Here is a 24,017-nt window from a genome sequence, read left to right as displayed (position 1 = left end):
TCTCCTGCCTAAACTTCAAATGTAAGTTGAAGCTTTGGACCGTGTAGGTCTGTCACTTTGCTCATGCCGTGCACGACCTTTCTTGCTGAGTTCTGTCTCTAAAAGGTTCCTTCTGCTGTAAAACCATATGACTTTCTGAACCAAATAAACCATAAAGAGGTAGTTTAGAGACTATTGGAGTTCTTCGCCTCCGTGGCATTTACAGCAGTTGGAACAGGTTCTTCTGCATACTGCACTTTGACAGCATTGTCCATGTGTAATTCTCATTTTTTGCTTGGTATAATTTACCAGTGCATGACAGTAATGTCCTCCTCTCATGCTCTGCAACTGTTGTGATTAGTCCTATTTAACATTATTATATATTTGCATTTAGCAGAGCCAGAGCAACTTAAAATGCATGGTTATGGGCTATGGTCACACAGTTTGCGTCCCACTCAGGGATGCGGTGGCAGTAAGTGGGATTTGAACCTGTGACTCTGTGGTCTTCTTGTTCGTAGGCGAGCGTCTCACTCACTAGGCCGCCTAAATTTACATTTACAGCATTTATCAGATGCCCTTATCCAGAGCAACTTACAATCAGTAGTTACAGGGACAGTCCCCCCCTGGAGCAACTTAGGGTTAAGTGTCTTGCTCAGGGACACAATGGTAGTAAGTGGGATTTGAACATGGGTTCATAGGCGAGTGTGTTACCCACTAGGCTACTACCACCGGCTGTTGTTTCTGGGTGGTAGTGGGGAGGTAGTAGCCTAGTGGGTAACACACTCGCCAATGAACCAGAAGACCCAGGTTCAAATCCCGCTACCATTACCATTGTGTCCCTGAGCAAGACACTTAACCCTAAGTTGCTCCAGGGGGACTGTCCCTGTAACTACTAATTGTAAGTCGCTCTGGATAAGGGCGTCTGATAAATGCCATAAATGTCGATTTTTCTGGGAGGGTCACTATGCAACAAGGTACCATCCTTTGTTCTATATTTGTCTACATATTTCATTGTTATTATTTTATTACTGTTTTTATATCAGCATCACTTGGCACATTATCGGCACATTATATTTTTTTACGATGTTAAATGTCCAAGCGGCTTGCAACAGTGCGTTGCCGGGTTAAATGTCCGAGCGGCTTGCCACAGTGCTTGGGGAGATTAAATGTCCGAGCGGCTTGCCACAGTGCGTGGGGGAAATTAAATGTCCGAGCGGCTTGCCACAGTACGCGGCCTGGTTAAATGTCCGAGCGGCTTGCCACAGTGCGCGGCCTGGTTAAATGTCCGAGCGGCTTGCCACAGTGCGCGGCCTGGTTAAATGTCCGAGCGGCTTGCCACACTGCGCGGCCTGCTTAAATGCCCGAGCGGCTTGCCACACTGCGCGGCCTGCTTAAATGCCCGAGCGGCTTGCCACAGTGCGTGGGGAGATTAAATGTCCGAGTGGCTTGCCACACTGCGCGGCCTGCTTAAATGCCCGAGCGGCTTGCCACACTGCGCGGCCTGCTTAAATGCCCGAGCGGCTTGCCACACTGCGCGGCCTGCTTAAATGCCCGAGCGGCTTGCCACAGTGCGCGGCGGCCTGATTGTAGCACAACGCACGAAACTTTGTATCTGCGCGTCATCGTCTCCCCCGGACGCGCGGTGTGGGGATGAGAACGCAGGCCGCCGCTCTCGATCGCTCGTATTCGTCGGGAGGTTTGCGGTTCTAGAGTTAAAGGGGCTGTTTCGGGAGAGAGAGAGAGAGAGAGAGAGAGAGAGGGGGGAGAGAGAGGTCCAGAAAGTGCAGCTGCTGAGCGAGTGGAGCTGTCGCTGCGGCAGTCATGGCCAACATCGCGGTCCAGAGAATCAAACGGGAGTTCAAAGAAGTTCTCAAGAGCGAGGAGGTTGGTCTGCAAACGTTTCTTTAAACTCTCCGCTTCCCGGTTAATAAAATAAAGGACAATAAAATGAAACAAAAAGCCCTGGTAAAAATATACAAGACATTAGCTGACAAGAGGCAGCAGGCCCGGCGGGAGCTCCGCCATCTCGCCGCCGCCGCGAGTCGGCTGGCTGACGGGAGAGTCGCGGCAGGAAACGCCGAGGTGGGCGCAGGCCCGGCCGGGCTCAGCAGCAGAAAAACAACCGCCGGCTAACGCCGCTCGTCCGGCGCAGGCCCGCCGCGTCCCGCCGCGTCCCGCCGCGTCCCGCCGCGTCCCGCCGCGTCCCGCCGCGTCCCGCCGCGTCCCGCCGGCCGTCAACACGGGTGCGAGTGTAGCGCAGCCGGCGCGGAGCCTCATTCTCTCCTGTTGCTGTCCGCAGACGAGCAAGAACCAGATTCGAGTGGACCTGGTGGACGAGAACTTCACGGAGTTGCGTGGGGAGATCGCGGGACCCCCGGACACGCCGTATGAAGGTACGGGCTTCCACCTGGCGCGCTTGTGCTCGTGGCTGTTTCGTGTGCGTGTTCCATGACGCCTGTTTATGATGCCGCTTCCAGGAGGAAGGTATCAGCTTGAGATCAAAATTCCAGAAACATATCCGTTCAACCCGCCTAAGGTAGGAGCAGCCATGGACGCTGCATCTTCATCCGTCCATCATCTCATCACCTGCATGTCCTGCACCTTAAACACACTGCAGTTCACATCACGACGGAGGACCACCGTATACCACTACCATACCACTGTCACTATGGCGGTGAAGGAAGCCGACTCGTAATCAGAAGGGTTCCGGCTCGAATTCCGATCCGCCAAGGTGCCACTGAGCAAGTCCCACCACACTGCTGTCATGGCTGCCCACTGGTCACCAAGGGTGATGGTTAAATGCAGAGGACACATTTCATTGTGTTTCACAATGACAATCACTTATATATATATATATATATATGTGTGTGGTAGAATATGACAGAATAAGACATAAAAACAATATAAATCAATAACATAAAACATATTTAAAATCCTATAAAACCGACCTTGGTTGTTGAAATGGCAGTGAGTAGCTCAGAAACGTACGGTGGCGCAACACCATTTGAACATTTTATAGGTTAAAAGAAGGATTTTAAAATCGATTGTTAAACGCCCAGGGAGCCGGGGAAGGGAAGGTTTTAATGTCGTAAAACTGCTGAAAACTGAGCGGGAGTGGACTGATTCTCTTAATGCCGTGTAATGAGATTAAACACATCCTCCCATTTGATTCCATCATCAGCGGTTAATAAAAGGCTAGTTGCGTGTATGTCCAATGATTTCTCCATCTCTGATAGGTAAGGTTCATTACTAAGATTTGGCATCCCAACATCAGCTCTGTGACCGGAGCCATCTGCCTGGACATCCTGAAGGACCAATGGTGAGCGCCACACGGTCTCTGGATGCTGAGGAGTTTAGTGGCCGCCGCTTGTGTAATTGTGCTTGTGCGCGTGTTCCAGGGCGGCTGCGATGACGTTGCGGACCGTGCTGCTGTCTCTCCAAGCATTATTGGCGGCGGCAGAACCAGATGATCCTCAGGACGCAGTAGTAGCCAATCAGGTAAGGAGATAAAGTGGCAAAGGACGGCCGAATTGTGCCAGATTAGCATCTCCCACACTTTAGAATGTTTTTGCCTCATTTTCTGGTTCAAATGGAGATGTTTAGTGGCATGACTTGTGTGTTTGTGTTCAGTATAAGCAGGACTGTGAGATGTTTAAGCAGACAGCCCGGCTCTGGGCCCATGTGTACGCTGGTGCTCCTGCTTCTAGTCCTGAATATACACGCAAAATCGACAAACTCTGTGCCATGGGCTTTGACAAAGTAAGCAAACTCACTTTCATTGGTCTTTCATTAGATTATTCATGCAAATTGTAATAATCGAGTGGCAGAACTGTGCATCAGGTCATCTTTTCCTGCAACTATTAACACGTGGTGTGATGAGCCAATCACAATAGAGTATTCACCCACTCCACCGTAGAAATTCAAATCAAAATCCAGTCACATGGCAGGGGTGTTTTGTGATGCAGTATTGCGATATTGATACGACAAACATGTGAATTTTCAAAAAAGGTAAAACTTGTTTGGTCAAGTGTCTATTCCAAAACCCTCCTCTCTCTCTCTCTCTCTCTCTCTACAGAATGCAGTAATAGTGGCCTTGTCTTCTAAATCCTGGGATGTGGAAACGGCAACAGAATTGTTGCTGAGCAACTGAAGCCCCGCCCAGCCCCTCAGCAGCTCCATAACTCCCCACGCTTCTCCTACACCCCCCCCCCCCCCCCCCAAATCTCATTCAGAGTCATTTATTTTTTAAGAAAAAATGTTTTTCCTTTGAAAACAAACCAAAAAGAGCACCGTGTTACTTGGGACTGTAAAGGAGAAATTAGACTAGAAACAATAAACATGTAAATAATATTGTTGACATACATTTCAGTCAATTTTTTGGTTCCCCCCCCCCAGCATAATGAGGAAGGGGAACGCAGCCAGTCCCACCACAGCGTGAGGAACAAGGCCTGATGAGTCAGCAGGGCCGGTAGGGGGGGTCTCTCACGTGACCCCATCCAAGGCTACGACCTGAAATGCAACTCCACTTTTAAACCCACCTATTCTGTCGCTCGCTCAGTCAGCCTGTAGTGCAACGAGTAGAAACTGCTGCTGTCAGAGACTGCGTGCTTGGGTTCACGAATGAGCGTACCATGGAGAGCTTGTCTTAAAGATTGCATTAAATTGAGACTGTATAATGTGAGCAAACTTAAACCCTTCAGTGTTGATGGCAGCTCAAGGTCATTACCTTTTGACCCCCCCCAGTCCCAGTCTGGAGTATTTTAAACTTTTTAAGATGCCATTTACTGTGAACATGGCATAAAGTTGTTGCTCACTCTAGAACTCTAGCTTTTTTTTTTTTTCCTCCTCTCCTTCCTCCCAACAAATGTTGAAATGACCATACAAACCACTTCAGCGTGCTGAAGAAACGAACTACCATCACACAGTCATACGTCACCTCGCCTCCACTTAGACAAGGGTCAACAGAACGCTTTTATAATTAAATCCAACTCCTGTCCTCCAGTAGAGCTCCAGTGATCAATCTTGCACGAGTGTAGGAGAAGGTGACTGCAGGATTGAGCAGGCCTCCTTTCACTCAGTTACAAAAGACAAAGTGGGAATGAGTTGTACAAGCATGGTTATTTATTGTGAAAAATGAAAATGTAATGTTTTCTTTGATTAAAAAAGATGCTAATGAACAGCAAGGACTGGAGAGTGTGTCTGGGTGGAGGGGTGGTGAGGGGCTGATGAGAGAGAAATGCCTTCTGGTAAACTGAGCAAAACTCAGGACAATTAAACTTCTAAAAGCATTTCTTTATTTCCTGCCCGAAAGAAAATAAATCCAACAATTTAAATATTTAAAAAGCTTCAAAGCCGTGCACATCTACATGGAAAAAAAAACGACGGCATTGTGTGTTTTAACTACAACTTGAGACTTAAAAAATATTTTTTAAAAAGTTCCCATTATTTGCACTGAACCGTAAATGGTATCCAAAATTTTAACTATTGAAATTCATTTACATTTGATAAAATAGCAACTAAAGGCAATGTGGGATGAGTGAAGGGTTCAGTCTTATGAATGATAAAATCATAACGTTATCCTCTCCTTAAAAACAAAAACCATTATGAATACAAAAGAGAAAAGATGAAAAAGCATGCTCGTCCCATCTTAGTGCTGTTGTCGAACACACAGAAGCGCCCACACGTAAAGCGAGGGGTAGGAGAATGGGACACACACAAGAGAACACATACAGTGGAAAATCTGCAGGAGTTTAATAGGAGATAAAAGCTCAGATTAAAACGGTCCATGTTTTAAAAACAGCAGGGAAAGACGGACGGACGGACAGACAGACAGGCTACAGAGTTCAACGATCACTTCAGATGAGGGAGCTCAGATGTGTGTTGGGTAGAGAAAGGCTGGAGTCAGGGGTAGAGGCTCAGCTACTCCTGTAAAAAAAACTGTCCTTTACCTGAGAGAGAGAGAGAGAGAGAGAGAGAGAGAGAGAGAGAGAGAGACAAAATTTCAGTTTCTTTCCCTTCGCCGTCACCCTCCTAAACAACTGAACTGTTACACACATCACAATCGCACTTCATATACACCTGTATTATCTCAGTAATCTGCAATCTTTTGTATTTTGGTGTATATAAGATTCAATTATATAGTTCCATCGTTTTATACAGTTGTGCTTGAGAGACACAGAATCCAAATTCCTTGTATGTGTTCACTCAAATACTTGGCCAATAATCGAGATTCTGATTCTGGTAATCCTTTTTAATCATTAATAGTAAAATAAGGTTCTATAAAATGGTGTTGAAAAAGGCAAAACTTTCTACAACTTTAAACAGAGCAAAATGGGAAGTACGTGTTTGGATTTGACTACTTTGGATTGTTCTGGTTTCCTAAATAAAAGTTTGCCAAGACAATATGTTCCTCAAATAGTTAACACTTTTTGTGGAAAATGAAAAGTGTAAGAGGAAAAATTATTATTATTTTTTTTTTTGATGTAAAAACACTCACCTCTGGAGGTCCATTTGTCTCTGTGGCCCTTTCTTTGCCTCATCCTGCTCTTTTGGTATCTTTCCGCTGGCTGGCTCAGATGCCTGATCCTGAGCAGGTGCTGCCCTTTTCCGGCCTCTGCCAGCTGCCCCGGTTGATGCCCCGCCCGCTTTTTCAGCAGCGACTCCGCCAGGGTTGGACAGAGCTTTGGGAGGCCGTCCTCGTCGAGGCTTGGTCAGAGGCGGCGTTGCTGCTGAGGGGTTAGGGGTCATGCCCTTCTCGGTGTGCGACTCGACCTCCTGACAAGTTGTTAGAGGAACCCATATTATACCGTCCATTTCCTGGACTCGAACCATTCTCTCCTGGTTTTATATTTATTTTCAAATCAAACTAAATAAATGCTAATAATGTTTAAAAATCAAGATTCACTCATTCAGAGCATCACACACACTCAACTTCCTCGTTCTGGGTGATATAAAACCTGCACACACGTGGAAACGTACGTTTTTTTTTTTTTTTGATTATCTGAAGTTTGCCGTCTAAAAAGAAATGATCAGTATATCATTTCAACAGGAGACTTATTTTACATTTACGTCATTTATTAGACACCCTTATCCAAAGTGACTTACAAATCAAAATCAGTTACGGGTCCTCCGGAGACACTCAGGGTTAAGTGTCTTGCTCAGGGACACAATGGTTGTAAGTGGGGTTTGAACTTGGGACCTTGTGGTCTTCTGGTTTATAGGCGAATGTGTTTCCCACTAAGCTACTACCACCCAGTGACGGAGCAAAAAAAAGAATCCAGGAAAATACATTTTAAAAAGACGGCAGTTAGTGGCAGTTTCAAAATACGGAACAGCTCAGGTATTTGAATTTAGTGTCCCAGAATATCATGTATTGTGACAGAAGGTCCAGTGTAATTCCTGACCTTCTTTAATAACATCACTGGGTTCTCCTCGTTCTCCTGTGCACCCGTCTCTGCTGACTCAGACCCTGTGTCTCTACAACAGGAGAGTGGACAATAGTCACAATAATGACCTCAAACAGAAACCTCCAGTAAAGCCCTTGCAGTTCCCATTGGAACTAACCTGCTCTTATTGGCTGTCGTGGCTGCTTGGTTGGGGCTGGAGATGTTGCCTGTGTCTATTGGGGTGCTCTTGGTGTATGGCCGTCGGCCCGTGACAGTCAGGGGCTTATTTACTGCGGCAAGAACTGGAACCGATGTCTTTGGCTGCATGAAAGAGTTTCAAATAACGGTGTTCACGTTCATGAGACTGTAACAGTGCGCGTGTGTGTGTGAAAAGTAATGTCAGGGTCTTGGAAGAACAGGGCACCTTTCCTGTAAGTAGAACTGTTCTGGCTTCAGAGGAAAGGTACTCTTTATCATTAACAAAATCCTGGAAGAAAAAAAATATATACAAATGACACATTTTGCGCCGCATGCACAGGCCTGAATAGATCATTATTAAAGATGAACATTTCCACATACAAATAAAGCTACATCCAGTGATTAGTTTGGTGTTGACCGGGAAGATAGTTACCTTGTCTGGGGGGGTGAAAAACTTGCCAGGTAAGAGAGGGTCTTTGGGACAGTCCAAATGGCATGTGGTGCTCTTATTCACAATGACAAACAGGGCAACTTCACACACAATGTACAGCTTCTGTAAGACACCAAACAAGCCGAATCAGTTTATGATTATGCTTTAATAACCGTTTCCAGCTCCTGTGAAGAGTCTGACCTCATTTGCCTTGGGGTCATCAGGAGCTTGGGCATCTTTTGTTTGTTTGATGCTCTCCACCATCTTTCTCAGGAAGGCGTGGCTGTTGTTCTCGTTCTTTACCATCAGCACCTCCAGCATGAACCACAGACATCTAAAACAGACACAGATCCAAGAGCCCCACAAATCAGAGAATGTGAAGAAAGGAAAAAAAATAAAATCTGAAGTTCTGTGACTGACTCTTTAATGGCTATGAGCTGTTCAAAGTCCTGGGGCTTGGTGAAGTCTGGATCGTGAGCGAGCAGATGGATCATGTAGGGAACCACATATTCGGGTAGGAGAGACAGCAACTTTTCTGAAGATGGGACACAGAAAGAAAGTCACGCAACTAAAGCATTTAAAAAAAAAAAAAAAAAAAGTGGGATCAGTATGTACTGCAGTCTACCTTCTCACCGTTAAACCGGTTTAGCATCGTGAATGCCAACGATCACAGGTAATACCTGATTTTTTCCCCCCTCTAAGCCTGCCTGCCTGTATACAAACCTTGGGACACTGGGTTCTGTTTGATGTATTCTCTGCGCACACTGATGTTCTTCAGCAGGCACTGGCGAGCATGGGCACGTCGCTCCTTGACAGGGTCTTTGGCGCAGAGGGCAAACACAGCCAGGTACTCCAATGGCAGCACCAGCTTCACCAGTGCAACATGCAGCTTCTGAGCAAAGATCTGCCTGACCTGGTAACACTCGTCCTAAAGAAACAAAAGGAACACTTATGATGCGAGCAAAATTTAATTTCTGATTAAACATAATCAGAAATTGTTCATCAGACCTGCCAACTTGGACAACATATATTGAGAACAACTATATAGATGTTGACTTTTTACATTTTGAATGTCTGGATGATTTAGAAAGTGAAGTGATTGTCACATGTGATACACAGCAGCACAGCACACGGTGCACACAGTGAAATTTGTCCTCTGCATTTAACCCATCACCCTGAGTGAGCAGTGGGCAGCCATGACAGGCATACGGGGAGCAGTGTGGTGGGACGGTACTTTGCTCAGTGGCACCTTGGCGGATCGGGATTTGAACCGGCAACCTTCTGATTACGGGGCCGCTTCCTTAACCACTAGGCCACCACTGCCCCCCTGTCCGAGCGCTACAGACTACAGACTACTATTTAAAACCTATGACTAGCCAAACTATTCTTTTGCTTTGTGTGAAGTTGTGCACTGATTGGCACAGACTTGTTTACAACACAATCTAAACTCACCAACTCACATAAGCATTATGGAGTCACAATGATGCCTATAATGTCACAATGAATGCCTGGTACTAAAATGCACTCGGGTTGGCAGGTGTGAACATTGAAAATGAGCACAGTATGACTGACACTACTACTTAAATGAGCCTAATGGTTTGGTTAGGGTTTAACTAACGTTAAGAACGAGACCACAAAGCTGGAACTGCTCTGGCGTGATGATGTCATGATAACAGGGCTCCTGCGCCAGCTTCATGATGGCACAACCTGCAGACAACCTCAGCCTGGACATGTCGGATTTGCTGTAGGGAAACATACATGCAAGTATTATGAGCTAGACACTCATGTACAGAGTAATAAAAGGTATACGGATTTATTATTTCAGAATATGCAGATATTGAATATTTATAAAGAGGCAAAAAAAATTTATGTACACATCTAAGAGTGCACACACCTGATCTTCTTCTGCTCAGTCAAGTCTCCCTCACTGACCAGCATCGCTGACAGCAGCCTCAAGGTGGAGTTGGCTGACTTGGATTGGTTATTCTTCATGCCCAGTAACCACCGCACCAACAGTTTGATGGCCTGCACCTGCGCGCGCGCACACACACACACACACACACACACACACACCACACACACACACACACACACACACACACACACACACGGGAAAAGTTAGGCAAGATGTTTGACAAATTTCTACATCTGCAAAATCTTCTGACACACGTACTTTGGCGAGGACTTCAGGGGACACCTCATCATCTGAAGTCCAGAGCTTTCCATTCCTGTTACCGGACAACTGTAAGCAAGAGAGATTGCGACAGATGTGGTCAGATAGACGGAGAGAACTTGGATGTGATGAGAAGAGTCCTGCGTAAACCTGGGCAGTTTTCTTTTTCTTAAATAAAAGCCAACTTACTCGGTCATTCATCAACAGATCCTTCACAATGAAGTTGGCGACAATGGATTTCATGGGCGAGGCAAATTGGTCTGGTGCCAGCATGGAGATGTGACCGAGTGACACCAGAGGAGTAATCAGCTGTTCGGGAACGTCTCCATTCAGACTGCGAGACAGAGGCTGGAGAGAGGTGGACAAAAGGTCATTTTGCAAAGTCTTACCACGGGTGAGCAACCAGGGAATCTTAGGGTGATCTGTAATGTCAATACCTCAAATATCTGCGCCAACTGCACCTCCTTGTTGTGGAAGATTGCATGGATGCAGTGAACTGCCTGTTTTGCTTGGTGAGGGGTGCCGCGCTTCGCTTTTTGATGCAGGATGGGGATCAGAGTCCTGTACATTCATACAGACCCAGAAAGTTCAGCCGTGAGTCCGTTGTGATTGCCCCTTCTAGTGCATACTCAATGAAAGTTTGTGACTCACGAACGAATTTGTGGCAGCTCGCTCTCTATCTTGTGCCCAGTGTTCCTGAAGATCTGGATGGCAGCTTCTGCTACCTTCTCATCTTCCATTTTCAGGCACTGTAGGAGTGATTCATACGTTTCACTTGAATGGAAGGAGGTAGGGTGAGTGAATGACAGAACCTGGAGTAGGCACAGAAAAAAAAAAGGCATCAGGTTACAACCATGATGTAAGGGAATGTTTGTCCCATGATGAAGTAAGTAAAACCTCAAGTAACTAAAAATGACATCATATTATAGCATACTAGGAGCCAAGTAAACCAGCTTTACTCTGCTAAAAGTTTTGGAGTTAGTGTGTTCATAGATCAGGACCCAGCAGCAACCAGCGCATGTTAAAACTGGATAAAATTGTCTTCGGTTTTTGGCTGCCTCACAGTCACTTGTGTAAACATCAGAAGAGTGAGTTCATGAAAATCACACACACCTTGAGCAGTTCCAGTCCAGCTCGAATGGCCGTGTCCGGTGTTACTCCTTCATCGTCATCATCAGCTGTTCCCTCAATGGATTTATTGAGAAGCTTCACTAGCGCACTGAAAGCCCAACCCAGCCAGGAGAAGAAGAAGAAGAAGAAAAAAAGCACATTAAAGCTGCAGCTCCTTCAAAACCAACACTAAGGGTCAATCTCGGAGACACCCAGCAATTCACAACCTGATAGCCTCGGAGTCAATGTGGACGGGTGCAATCCTCTCCAGGAGGAACTTCACCATCTCAAGAAAGGGATTGGTGGGCTGCTTGGGGAATGTCAGCTTCCGCGTGATCTCTCTCTGTGTGCACACAACATTTGTTTTATTTCCCCCAGACATCAAGACATCATGTCCACAATTTACAAGGTCAGAGTTTGAGTGGAAAAAAAATACAGGATTAGGGACGTGCACTCACCACACACAACTCAGCCTGCTTGCAGGAGCAGGTTGGACTAATGAGCTGCTCCAACTGCACACGAAGCTTCTCATCTTCGCCCAGAACCTGGTTAAACTTCTTCATGAAGTCCTGAGCTTTCCCTGGGTCTGGCAGATTCTCTACACAAACACAAACACCATTTACATCAACATCTGTATGAAATCATTTGTACTACAGACATGAGGATAGTTGTTCAAGTTGTCTTACTGGCAATGGTCATCAGCTTTCCAAACATGGCAGCATTGTTCGCTTCAGACTGGAAAGAAAACAGTCAGATCACTATGGAAACCCCATCTTAGAAGCTCTAAATGCTGCAGCAATGTAATGGGCACATTTAGCCATGAATGACCAGGTTAATGACCAAGTACATCAATTCCCTGTAGCGCCCTCTGGGTTTGTGGTTTTGACATGGCCTACAAGTTCTGCCCATGTGTGGGATGTGCTGGATAACCAAGATGGATCCATGTAGGTGCCACCTCACTACTTATAGGACTTGAATGATCTGCTACTGATTGATTATTACGAAATACCACAACCTACTACCAGAGGTCTAATGGAATCCAGAGGATTAGGGCTGGTTTGGAAGCAAAATGTGATATTAAGCGTGTGGTAAGAATGTTCTGACTGAAACCAGAGTAAGCCTTGAGGCTTGAAGCAGCTATTGTGTGTGAATAACACTCTCCATTTTAAGTTGCAAATGGTTCATGAATTCGTTTGTGTAATCGCGGAGGTGTCAAGTGTTACTCACTGTGGGCAGTTTGTGCAGGTCCAGCAGCTCTCTCACAAGCCCTCTCAACATGTTCTGACACTTCCACATTTCATTCAGAGCTCTGAGTAGGAAGGAGCGAACGAGAGAAATTGAGCCCAATGAACATTGAGGCCCACTGCTCATCTTTCACACAGAAACCAGACAAAATAGATCAAACAAATAATGCTACTATAATTTAGATAGTAGGAAGCAGTGGTGCAATAACCTTTATAAGTAAATAGTTTTAGAGCATAACAATAGTAGTACAGTACTTGACAGCGTTGGTGTCCAAGCAGGCATAGAGGTAATATAGACATTTCATTTTCTCTTCCGTCTCCAGACTGTGAGGAACCATGTACTGAGCAAATATCTTTTCCACCAGGAGCCTGTGCGCACACACATAAACAAGAGGAGGAATGAAAACCACTGAACAATGTGCTGTACTGCCACCGAATTCTACTTAGTAGAAAGAAATGATTCCTATTTTGGTTAAAAACTGTACAGGCACGTGTCAAGATTGGTCGTACTTGTCATCAATGCTGTTCTGGTAGTAGATGTGCAGGAGCTTGTCTTTGATCCAGCTGATTTTCTGAGCAGACTCCTTCCCAGCCTCGTGGTGCAGGCAGTATTTCTTGTAAAGCTGAGCCAGTCCCATCATTGCCTCCTTACGCACACGCCACTGAAGAACACAGGCACAGAACTTACTGTCTCTGGTCTATCTCCGGCAAACATCTGTAGTGGTTTAATAGAACATAGCTTCTTACTCTCTTATCCAGCATCCTCTCTCTGACAAAACCTAGCAGCTGGTCATTGACAAGATTCAGGTCTTTCTTCCCAGCATTGATAATGGTCACAATCACATCATGTCTAATGGCTTCTTCTGGGTCATGAGATCGCACTTTGAGGAACTCTGGTTTTGTTAAAGAAAGACGAACAGCCAAGTTAAAATGCATTAAAAGAACAGATGACATGCACCCGTGCCCACCACCTCCACACAGGCAACTCACCAGTGAGGTCCTTTGCAAGGTCAGGGTGGTTCATTAAGCAATGACTTGCAAATTTCACACATTCCAGTCTCACCGGGACATGGATGTCATTAAACCTGTAGATCCAGAATTTGACATTTTTCATAAATAAGCATTACAAAGAAATTCTGCTGCGGTGACTGGCAGGGTCTCTTACCTTCCTAAGAAGCATTGCCAAAGGGGTCGGTTCTGAGTGGCAAGTTCTGAGTCCTTCACACCAAAGAGTTTCGCCAGCAGCCTCACAACTGCCAAGCGTTCTTCGCCATCGTTACTCTGAATGAGACAAAACAGCACAAACATTTGATTGCACTCCATACGCATCTCCCCAGCTTCAACTTGATCGGAATTAAATCCCTTAGTGGTCTGTGTGTGTTTGCACTGCACCTTCAGTTTGAACTCTAGCTGAGGCATGACTGACACCAACAGCAGTGGGTCAATGGAAAACAGTTCCTGGATTAGGTCAAACACGTGCTCAGACAGGTCACTGACTGAAGATTTCCCCATCACCAGTACCTGATTAAAGAACTAGACACAAAGCAACAACAGTGACGTACAAACGTCTGAAATACTTGCACCAAGGCTGAAAAGGGTCAATGGGGCCACCAGAGGTTCTGCAGTAGAAAGGTGCCTTGAGTAGGTTTTATTTGGTAATATGGACAATTTTAGACAAATTTTTAAATACACGTGGAACTGTGCCACAAAAAAATTTAACCATTCTGTACTCACATTGGCGATGCAGGTCTCGATAGTCTGTACAGTTCTCTTCAGCAGCGTCTTGGCTAAATCGTATGCTTGTTTATTCAAGTTCTACATGCAGAAGAGAAACAATGAAAAACATTAAAACATTAAAATGCACTCCGTACTTTCAAAATGGCAAAAGATGAAAAATATGTGTTCGCAAAATTAAGTAGTGTCCATGAAATCCCTTGGCCGGTGTAATCATGGTAGTTAGGGTGGGGACACCGAGAGCAGTTACCTTGTGAGCAGGTATGAGGTTGATCAGAATGGTGTCCAGAAGTTCCTGTGTCACTCCATCTCCTTCCATGATGATGGAGCTCATTAAGTCCAGCATGTGCATTTGTACCTTCTGATTATGGCTGTTACTGCATAGACACACATACACAGGTGCCCACAAGTCATTTCATAGCAAAATCACTTCTAGCTGAAGAAAAAAAAAAAAGATGAGACAACTCACTTAATAACTGAAAAGAGGGTTTTGAAGAGCTGGATGAATATTTCATTGCAGTCCTCCAGTTCAAAGCAAATGTTATAGGACTTCACCCAGGCCAGATTCTGTAGAAGAAAAATGAAGAAGAAAAAAAGTTAGTCAACCCATAATAAAATTCCGAATGACAACTTTCAGTACAATCTACATAACAATCTCTTACAACATGAGGACATACACACATTAAAAGGATGGTTTGGGTACATAAAGGAATGCAGAAGACAAGCACACACACACATACCTCCAGAAGGTAGAAGTATCTGTTGAACTGTGGAGACTTTGTGTCTTCTAACCCCTTCAGTTGTCGTGTGATGAACAGAAAAATATCCTGACAGAACACAGGCATTATGGCATAATATTTAACATGGTCATAGTAAAATGCATAAAGTATTTTTACATTTCGAAAGCATAACTTTCAAATTTTTTATTTATTTATTTATTTATTTTTTCCAAAAAAAGGTTATATTGGTATGTTGAGGACATACCAAGGGGACAAGTTATTGTCAATTAACCATATACAGTACATTATCAATCAACCATGAATATAAAACAAATACCTTCAACTTGTCATGTGATGTGTAGGGTGCTTCTGGTGCATAGATGCGAAAGATGTCTGCAAGGCAACACGCCACCAGGAGACGAACATCTTTGTTGGGGTTCCTCAAGAAAAACTCAGACGCTAGGTGGAGGGCCAAGGCCAAATACTGCTGCTTTTCTTCCTCAGAGTCCTGATCCATATCCATATAAGTCTTTACAACCATCTATTATATATAAAAAAAAAAAAATACAGTAATGTGTGTGTTAAGAACATTTGTCCTTTTATATTTTTTTATTGATTGCATAATCTCATGGGATGTTTCCAGGGAAGAGAGAAGATTTTACACTTAACGGGGTTATTTGAATTATGTGAAAAATAAAAGTTAATAAACTTTTATTATAAATAAGTCCATTGTCCAAAAAAAACAACAAAAAAACAAATAATTAAATAAAAACAAGGCTATTTCAACCACAGTTTCTGTACATTTACAAATAAATAAAATATTCACTGTCGAATGTGTCAATGACTTGTGGTATCAGCAGATTGCTAGACACGCTCCACATTATAAGCATCACACTTCCTGGCTTCTTATCAAGTTTTCATTTGCATTATTTTAGGCAAACGGGTCCTTTCTGTATGGAGCCTAAATCGTGTTTTCATACTCAGCCTTTCAATTGATTCATATTTTTGTTTAGATTTTTTACAATATCAATATATTGAGATTAATACTGTAAACAAGTTTAAATGCCAGCTAATGCGAAAGGTGTAGAGAAGTGCATGTATCTGCTTGAGAATGGTTCTATAAAATTAGACTTGGTATTTTTTGTATACAACATGATAACAACTGTTTAGGAGGTAGGAGTCTGCATATGCTTTTTTTATGTAGACAAATGTGTCACATTGTAAAGTAATCGTTGAACCCCTATTAGGTACACAGTGGTATTACAAGACAAGCCAGGTCACTTTTTTGGGGCTCAGCATGCTAACTTCAGCTGATATCCCAGCAAAGCAGACATCTTTGCCATTAAAATAACCTTTAATTATTGCAATTTGGCAAATATTTCAATAAAGAATCAGAATTTTACTGACCTTATAACTGAATGAAAACATGAAAGTATAGCTGACAGCAATTAGATTGAACATAAAATGTCTATTGCCAAAACTGTAATACATTAAAAGGTCCCCGATCATAAAATGTGGCTTTGTGACATTTACATTATCGCTTAAAAACATTATCTCCACCAACTGTCTAGGCTTGAAAACGGGCGAAGCATTGCAGTTGCTTGGCCATTGGATGTACAAATGAGCACAAATATTTATATATTTTTTTTAGTTTTATTTTTTCTGGAAAAATGGAAACAACTTCCTGTCTGCACCAAACATTGTGGTTGGTCAATGGCGTTGATGACACCAATTCCATGAATGCCCCTCACTTCTATGGGCCGTGCTCCTCATTAGCATTTAAAGCAGCACTGACACTGAAAAGGCGCATCCAATGCGCATATAATCTCATTGTATGACTGGCTAAAAGTAACTGTGAATCTGCACCATGGCTTCAGATACAGTATTATGGGACCACTAAGACCGATATAAAAGCAAAACATTTTTTTAATTAAATTTTGCCCTACTGGTAGGCAAAGAACAGTCATGGCATATTTATTAATGTCTTCCACTCCCACGAAAAGCTGCTTCTGTAGACTTGAACCCAGCTACCTTTAGGACCCCGAGAGCAGCTCCCACTCCAGAGCTCTGGCAGCGCTGAGTGTTTGTGGAGCAGATAGGGAGCAGGGCGAGCTCAGCCAGTGGGGGGATGGGAACGCAACCGCGTTCCAACAGACAGGAGAGAAGAGAGTCACACGGCACATCCGTTCTTTCCCCGGTACCTTTCCCCCCCCCCTCGCTATTTTAACATAACTACAACAAAAATGGATGCATTACTGAGCTTTCCATAATCAGGGTGACAAATAGATTGTGCAAATGACAGTGGGATCAACATAAAATCAGATAAGAGTTAGTTCCACATTAGAAGGAAGCACCTGTACTGCTAACGTCTACTTTCCTCCCTTCTTCTCAAGTACAACTGATACCTGCTGCCGCTGATCCTTCACTACTTTCATTGCAATATGTGTGGAAATAGGCAATGTGTAACCTTCAAGAACATTATTATCTTGACCAAACAGCAGCCACAGTGTGTTCAAAAAGGAGCGGTTTACACCTAGAGTCCTTCTGAATAGAAGTCAAGTTTGTTTCCCCCTTGGTGTGGTCCATTTGGTCTGTTGTGAACACCGTAATTGCGATCGGGTGACACCAAAACCACCGTACAGAGACCCCAAAAAGTGTCTCCATTCGAATCAAATAAACTCTGGTGCTGCTGCATCCCAAACCAAATGCATACCAAACCTACAAGCATACCACAAGCATGTAGTAGTCCACAACAGATCTACTTCCTGTATTTACTTCTGTTTCCACGGCAACACATCTGACCAATAAGCAGAAAGTTCTTGCAGGATTTGAAGCAACAGCAACTGAAGCAACTAATAAAGGTTTATCTTATCTCGGTTTGCTTGGATTTTTCCCTGTGCGAAAAGAAGGGAAATTTTAAATATGTTACAAATTTCACGCTAAATCAAAACGCATTACCTGACGGCTCATTTACCGCATGAGACCGGGTACAATGATGGAAAAGCACAACGCACCTATAAAACACATTAATGCAGCGATAAACGTACTGGCCCACTGATCAGACCAAGATACTAAATTGCATATCATTGTTGTTCCTTATACCGTGAGTGAGAGATACCAAATTCCTTGTATGTGGTCCATGTATGAGGCCAATAAACGCAATTCTGATAAGTTTAAATGCTGCCGAAAATATTGCAAAAAATGGTTCAGTTTGAAGCCCTTTTCATTGTCTTTTTATTTCATTGATCTTGTTTAAATTTCAGCACTTTAAGAACAAACACACCTAAGTTACCTTTCTTGGAGAATTGTGGTGGCCTAGCAGTTAAGGAAGCAGCCCCTTAATCAGAAGGTTGTTGGTTCAAATCCCGATCTGCCAAGGTGCCACTGTGGTGCCACTGAGCAAAGCACCGTCCCCACACACTGCTCCCCGGCGCCTGTCATGGCTGCCCACTGCTCACTCAGGGTGATGGGTTAAATTTCACTGTGTGCACCGTGTGCTGTGCTGCTGTGACAATCACTTCACTTTCACTCAAGATCTTTAGGTCAACAAGATTGTTAGTTAATATTGCCTATATGGACCAGGAACCTGTAAAACTGCGGTGTTAAATGCAATGTAGTTGAAAATATGGTGCACATAACTTTTATGCACCTGAGACAAATAGGCGCACCAGTCTAGAGGCCTGATGATTCCCCTATTAGAACACATAATCACCATGGTGGGAACGACCGAGCCTGCCCATCTACCGCTTAAAGACGCGTGTATAAACTTTTGTTTAAATCAAAAATACCTGAATTTGCGGCAGCTTTAGTGAAAAGTTGCGACAAACGTTTATTTATTTCCCCCCCCCCCCCCCCCTGTGGAAGGTTGCCGTGAAGCTCCTGAAATAAGGGAGACTCTGTAAGGTTGATTTGGCCGCTGGCCGCGCATGTCTGAAACTCTCCGTGTTCCCATTGCGGTAGACAAATGTTTTTTTTTCTCGATCGACTACTTTCTTTTGTGTTCCACTACAATGGCGCATGTGGTACACAACAGTGTGATGGGAAGCGTGACACGTTGGTGTCAGCCAATCGGCATGCAGCGGCCGCCCAGTATGAATAGTTCCTGAGAAGCAGGTGTGAAAGCGTGATGTGTGTGTGTGTGTGTGTGTGTAGTTTTTGAACTTGAGTTTGGACGTAGGAGGTAGATGGTCCGTGTTCTGCACCCTGCGATTTGCCAGTAAAGGCCGTGTGGACCCTTTCCATGCCGACACAGCAGCGTCAGTACGCCTGTCCGGTAAGGCCAGTGAATATCGGTCTAGCCGCATCCGCTACTACAAGGAACACTTGGAAGCTGATGTGCACGATCCTTGGTGAAAAAACGCAGCGTTCCTATTCCACACGTCTGCATGTTCAGTAACACTGGAGTAAAAGTGACTACGTTTGAGTGACGCAAAACGTAGGAAGCGCAGCGATAGCTCAAAATTGCAAAAAAGTTGCACTGATTCGACAAAAGTGCAAAACACAAATAATTTACGTGACAGTGAAGTGATTATCATTGTGAAACACTGCAGCACAGCACACGGTGACAACAAAATGTGTCCTCTGCTTTGAACCATCACCCTTGGTGAGCAGTGGGCAGCCATGACAGGCGCCCGGGGAGCAGTGTGTGGGGACGGTGACTTGCTCAGTGGCACTTTGGCAGATCAGTATTCGAACCAGCAAACTCCTGATTGTGGGGCCGCTTCCATAACCGCTAGGCCACCACAGCCCCAATAATTTGCGCTGATTGCCAGAAGTGGCGCTAGATGTGATCACAACATCGCGAATTCCTAGAGGGACTGATTATATGTTGGGAGAAAAGATACACGGAACTTAGCGGCGGTAAACTGAGACTCTGGGTGAAGTAGCAAGACAACAATGACCACAAGCCAATAAAAATGCACAAAGACTAAAGCCCCGTACACACAATAACATTTTACTCTAAAACGGGAAAGTTTCTATCCGACCTGGCCTAGTGTCCACACAGAGACGCCATTTCAGGGGACCCAGAACGGTTATTTTCTGGGTGAGGAGCTCTTTTCTGCGTATCCATGTGGACGGCAAAAAAGGCATTTTGGAGGAAACGCAGACATATTAGCTAAACCTCCAACCTGACCTATAACCGCAAATGCGTCTCACACACACACAACCATGGTGGACATCCTCTCTATGGTGCATGTTTCAAATGAAAAGACAAGGCTGGAGAACAACGCACTCGGAGTTAGGGCGCTGCTTACAGGTATGGAGGGGAGGTTAAAACCGCGCCGTTCCTGCCTCTCCATGCGGGTGTTTCAGATAAAGCGCCCTTGTGGATGCATGTTTTTTCAGAAACACAATACTCGTGTTCTCATGTGCACAGGGCCTGAGTGAGTACATTTACATTTAAGGCATTTGGCAGACGCCCTTATCCACAGCGACTTACAACCATTGCTAAAATAATCAATTCTGGTTCACTAGGACCCCAACTATGAATACAACCTTTTTATTCACTCTGTTGTAGGTTCTGTACACAAGTTAGACAATAAGAAAGTTACAAGTTAATCTAAATATTCTTTAAAGAGGAAGGTCTTGAGCTGCCGTTTGAAAGTGTTCAGTGACTGAGCTGTTCTGACCTCGAGGGGAAGTTCATTCCACCACCGAGGGGCCAAGACGGAGAAGAGTCTAGATGAGCGTCTTCCTTCTACCTTCAGAGATGGAGGGACCAGGCGAGCAGTACTGGAGGCTCGGAGTTTACGAGGTGCAGTGCGAGGTGTAATAAGGGCTGTGAGGTGGGATGGTGCTGCTCCATGTTTGGCTTTGTAGGCCAGCATCAGTATTTTGAACCTGATGCGTGCAGCTACTGGGAGCCAGTGGAGGGAACGTAGCAGAGGGGTGGTGTGGGAGAAGTTGGGAAGGTTGAAGATTAGTCGTGCTGAGTAATGTGTGTGATCAGTAGTGTGTGGAAACAGCGACGTGCTAAATTTTAAGATTAATTGTCTAAAATGAATCCAAGCTGATGTAAAGAACACAAACACACACAACAGAAGATTTGGAACACCGATGAACTGCCTATAGACTGATACTGGCCAGAATCATGGAAACAGTCCTCCCGTATGGCAGTGCCCTCTTTCAGCAGAATAATGCACCCTGCAACTGCACTGACCACACAAATGGCTCAAAGATAGTTTGAAGAACACAAGAACGAGTTGGAGTTTTTCTCTGTTTGTGTTATCAAACTATTTAGATAGAAAATCAGTGCCATCTCAGCAAAACAGGAACCGAATATTATATCGTAAACGTAATCATAATTTGAGGAAATTTCCTTTAAAAAGACAGAACACAGTAAAAATGCACTTGGTACAAATATTTGGAATCTCACAATCGCTAAAGTTGCTCCTTAAAGAATCAAGAGTAGGTTACAAATACTCTATATTTGTTAATCAATGGAATTATCAAAACTGGGGACTCACTTGCAATCACAATAATCTTCCAATGTGGCCCACATTCAGATGATTTAAGCATTTTTATAGCAAAAGCTTACTGAGAGATTGTAATTACAGGTTTAAATATACAGCAATAAACGCAGAAACGCAGTGTCGCAACGGCTCGGACATCACACCCCAGAAGCGTGCGAAAAGACCCAGTTGCCCATAGCTAAGGATGCAATCTCTGCAGGTTTCCATGACAACAGATATTTCCATTTGATCAGAACAGAATATTTGGTCATTTTCGCGACTTAAGTGCCTGGATGGAAGTTGACTATATTCACCATAATACAGGTAAACAGAGCCAGGCTAAAATGTGAGCCAGACCAGCCTGATTTGCTTCAATGCTGCTATAAAATCAACAGAAGGACAAAAAGTTATTGTGCAATTTATATTACTAGAGTTCTGTACAAAAAGAAAAACACCAACATCCACATCTCACTCACTCACTAAGCCTGGAACATCCTGTGCATTGATCCAGAATAGCAAAAAAAACGGTAAATTCCACAATATTAAATGTTTTCCTTGAGAGATTGCAACTTAGGAGACGTTTATGAACAATAAAAAATAAAAAAGGAAAAAAACAATTATAGATGTAAAACAATTATTCCTAAAACTACAGACATCACCAGTGAACAGTCATCGGCTGATACAGAAGGTTATGAGAGATGACAGCAATTGGCTCACAAAGCACCGGATATTGTAAGAATAAAACAATCTTTTCACAATATTGTACAGCACTAAGCCGGAAATGTTTTTTTTTTTTTTATAAATAATGTAAAGAGTGGTAGTAGCCTAGTGCATAAGACACTCGCCTATCAACCAGAAGACCACAGGTTCAAACCCCACTTACTACCAGGGTGTCACTGAGCAAGACACGAGTGTCTCCGGGGGGACTGTCCCTGTCACGCCGTATGGTAAGACGCTCTGGATAACGGCGCCTGATAAACTGCTTAAATGTAAAGGCCAAATTGAGAATAGAGCACAATCACTGGCCATTTTAAAACTCTAGTCCTTTCCTGTTTTTTATTCTAGGGATTTGTAACATACTGAAGCCTTATTACTATACACCAGCACTAACTCAAAGACAGTGCCAATCTAAAAAAGGAAAAGGATGTTCCTGCATTCCGTATTTTAATAATGAGTCAATAGACATTATTTCTTGTAAGAAACTGAAAAAGCCCACACCCAACTACAGTTGGAAGCAAAACTGCGATGTGGACAGAGTTCGACCCCTGCCGAAGTTGGCGTGGGGAGGGGGCGGGGTCACGGGACAATTATAGTAACGATGATGACGATGATAATAATAATAAAAAGCAGGACAAGAGGACGCGCGTTACCTTCAGCCGTCTGACCACCTCGTCGTTGCTGATTTTGTCGGTAATTTCCTTCACGCCGGGCGGGTAGGTGATTTTCGCGTCGCCCGCCGACTTCTGCTGCTGCGGGAACTCCATGCTTTACCCTCGCGGTCCTCTACTGGCCTCTATGGGTCGGAAAACAAAAGTTCAGCAGAAAGCGTGCACGGCACTTTCCAAAAATCCCGTTTTAAAGCCGAGCCGAAAAAGCAAGCGGCCGTTGACGAGGTGAGAAACGCCGCGAGGCACGCCAGCCCGCGGTCGGCCTCGGCGGAGCCGCTCCGGACGAAACTGCGGGGAGATCCCGGGGTGAAAACGGCAGAATGGAGCTAACTGGCTAACGCGCACGGCTAGTGCGGCGCTTCTTTTTCAAACAAGCTTTCGGTTTGGGACCCCCCCCCCAAAAAAAAAAAATAAAATTAAAAAAAAAAAACGCCCGATGAACGCGGAAAAGAACGCGTGTGGCCCGTCGCGGCGTTTCCCCGACGCGACCTCGCCAAGCTGCCCACGAGCAAAGATAACGTGGGGAAAGCGCGCACGGCTGGGAGATGGGTGATGCGCGTTAGCCCGCTGCGGCCCAGCCATCGCGGCTAGCTAACGTTAGCCAGGCCGCAAAACTACTCAAAAGATCCCGTCTGACGCCGGCACTTGAAATGCAACGCACCCCCCGGGAACAAATCGCCCACGTCCGCCCCAAAACGATTTAAAAGCACGGCCGCGATTTCTTACGAGCATGTTCCACAAGTCGAGAAACTTTTACGCGGCGCATAATAACAATTTACTTGTTGGTCTGTGTAAAGTTCAGCCTTGTGGACAACCCATCGCTTCCCTCCGCACCTTTGGAAACGAGGAGGCTCTAGCGGCGGCGGCGGCTCATCGCCCTCCCCTCCCCGCGAACTTGCCCACAAGGATTTTTCCAACATCTCCGTAAAAACAAAAAGATGGCTTCCGCCTATCTGCCGCCTCGGTAGTTATTTTTTATATATATATAAAAAGTACACGGGTCGGACGTGCACCCTCCCGCCCTTGATTGAACATATTTGCGCCATTTACCTCACGCACGGGTCGGTTTAATTCATGTGTCAGGCTCGGGGCCGGTTCTCTAGTTTCAGCACAAAGCTCTCCTCTCTCAGCGGCGTTTCACCGTCCGCAGAAAACGAGGCCGCGGCGCCCCCGCCGGCCACAGCGGGGAACTGCAGCCCGGACTC

At 44.7% G+C, this 24,017-nt stretch overlaps 2 protein-coding genes across 3 annotated transcripts; one reads left to right on the top strand and one right to left on the bottom strand.

The window, feature by feature from the left end:
- Positions 1–1,540: 1,540 nt before the first annotated feature.
- Positions 1,541–5,158, top strand: ube2kb (ubiquitin-conjugating enzyme E2Kb (UBC1 homolog, yeast)). The gene is made up of 7 exons (XM_028976829.1): positions 1,541–1,863; positions 2,279–2,372; positions 2,457–2,515; positions 3,216–3,298; positions 3,378–3,477; positions 3,610–3,738; positions 4,055–5,158. The coding sequence occupies exons 1-7, from the start codon at positions 1,801–1,803 to the stop codon at positions 4,127–4,129; spliced, it is 603 nt and encodes a 200-aa protein (XP_028832662.1). The 5' UTR covers positions 1,541–1,800; the 3' UTR covers positions 4,130–5,158.
- A 92-nt stretch (positions 5,159–5,250) lies between these two features.
- Positions 5,251–24,017, bottom strand: pds5a (PDS5 cohesin associated factor A). 2 transcript variants are annotated; one of them, XM_028976827.1, is made up of 33 exons: positions 23,863–24,017; positions 22,795–22,937; positions 15,310–15,513; positions 14,994–15,080; positions 14,723–14,820; positions 14,504–14,630; positions 14,254–14,334; positions 13,912–14,052; positions 13,685–13,800; positions 13,510–13,604; positions 13,267–13,412; positions 13,030–13,181; positions 12,775–12,888; positions 12,503–12,584; positions 11,962–12,010; positions 11,734–11,873; positions 11,503–11,618; positions 11,279–11,384; positions 10,817–10,977; positions 10,603–10,726; positions 10,355–10,513; positions 10,166–10,234; positions 9,887–10,023; positions 9,611–9,734; positions 8,716–8,920; positions 8,413–8,527; positions 8,194–8,326; positions 7,996–8,115; positions 7,789–7,851; positions 7,543–7,685; positions 7,383–7,455; positions 6,476–6,753; positions 5,251–5,927 (listed from the first exon to the last, which is right to left on the bottom strand). In XM_028976827.1, the coding sequence occupies exons 2-33, from the start codon at positions 22,906–22,908 to the stop codon at positions 5,924–5,926; spliced, it is 3,876 nt and encodes a 1,291-aa protein (XP_028832660.1). In that variant the 5' UTR covers positions 22,909–22,937; positions 23,863–24,017; the 3' UTR covers positions 5,251–5,923. The 2 variants fall into 2 exon arrangements, with proteins under 2 accessions (XP_028832660.1, XP_028832661.1); XM_028976828.1 differs by lacking the exon at positions 23,863–24,017 and adding an exon at positions 23,592–23,723.

The sequence above is a fragment of the Denticeps clupeoides genome, chromosome 4 (assembly GCF_900700375.1).
Source record: "Denticeps clupeoides chromosome 4, fDenClu1.1, whole genome shotgun sequence".
NCBI classification, from domain to species: Eukaryota; Metazoa; Chordata; class Actinopteri; order Clupeiformes; family Denticipitidae; genus Denticeps; species Denticeps clupeoides.
The sequence above is the reverse complement of the archived record's forward strand: the minus strand, read 5'-3'. Positions and strand labels throughout refer to the sequence as shown.

Excerpts from the sequence above, each read along its gene's own strand:
- pds5a (XM_028976827.1), bottom strand. The coding sequence starts at position 22,908 with ATGGAGTTCCCGCAGCAGCAGAAGTCGGCGGGCGACGCGAAAATCACC. Across the intron at positions 10,727-10,816 it reads GAGCTGCCACAAATTCGTTC|GACTCTGATCCCCATCCTGC; the intron begins GTGAGTCACAAA and ends ATGAATGTACAG. Across the intron at positions 8,116-8,193 it reads ATGACCCCAAGGCAAATGAG|AAGCTGTACATTGTGTGTGA; the intron begins GTCAGACTCTTC and ends GGTGTCTTACAG.
- ube2kb (XM_028976829.1), top strand. The coding sequence starts at position 1,801 with ATGGCCAACATCGCGGTCCAGAGAATCAAACGGGAGTTCAAAGAAGTT. Across the intron at positions 2,516-3,215 it reads ATCCGTTCAACCCGCCTAAG|GTAAGGTTCATTACTAAGAT; the intron begins GTAGGAGCAGCC and ends CATCTCTGATAG. Across the intron at positions 3,478-3,609 it reads ACGCAGTAGTAGCCAATCAG|TATAAGCAGGACTGTGAGAT; the intron begins GTAAGGAGATAA and ends GTTTGTGTTCAG.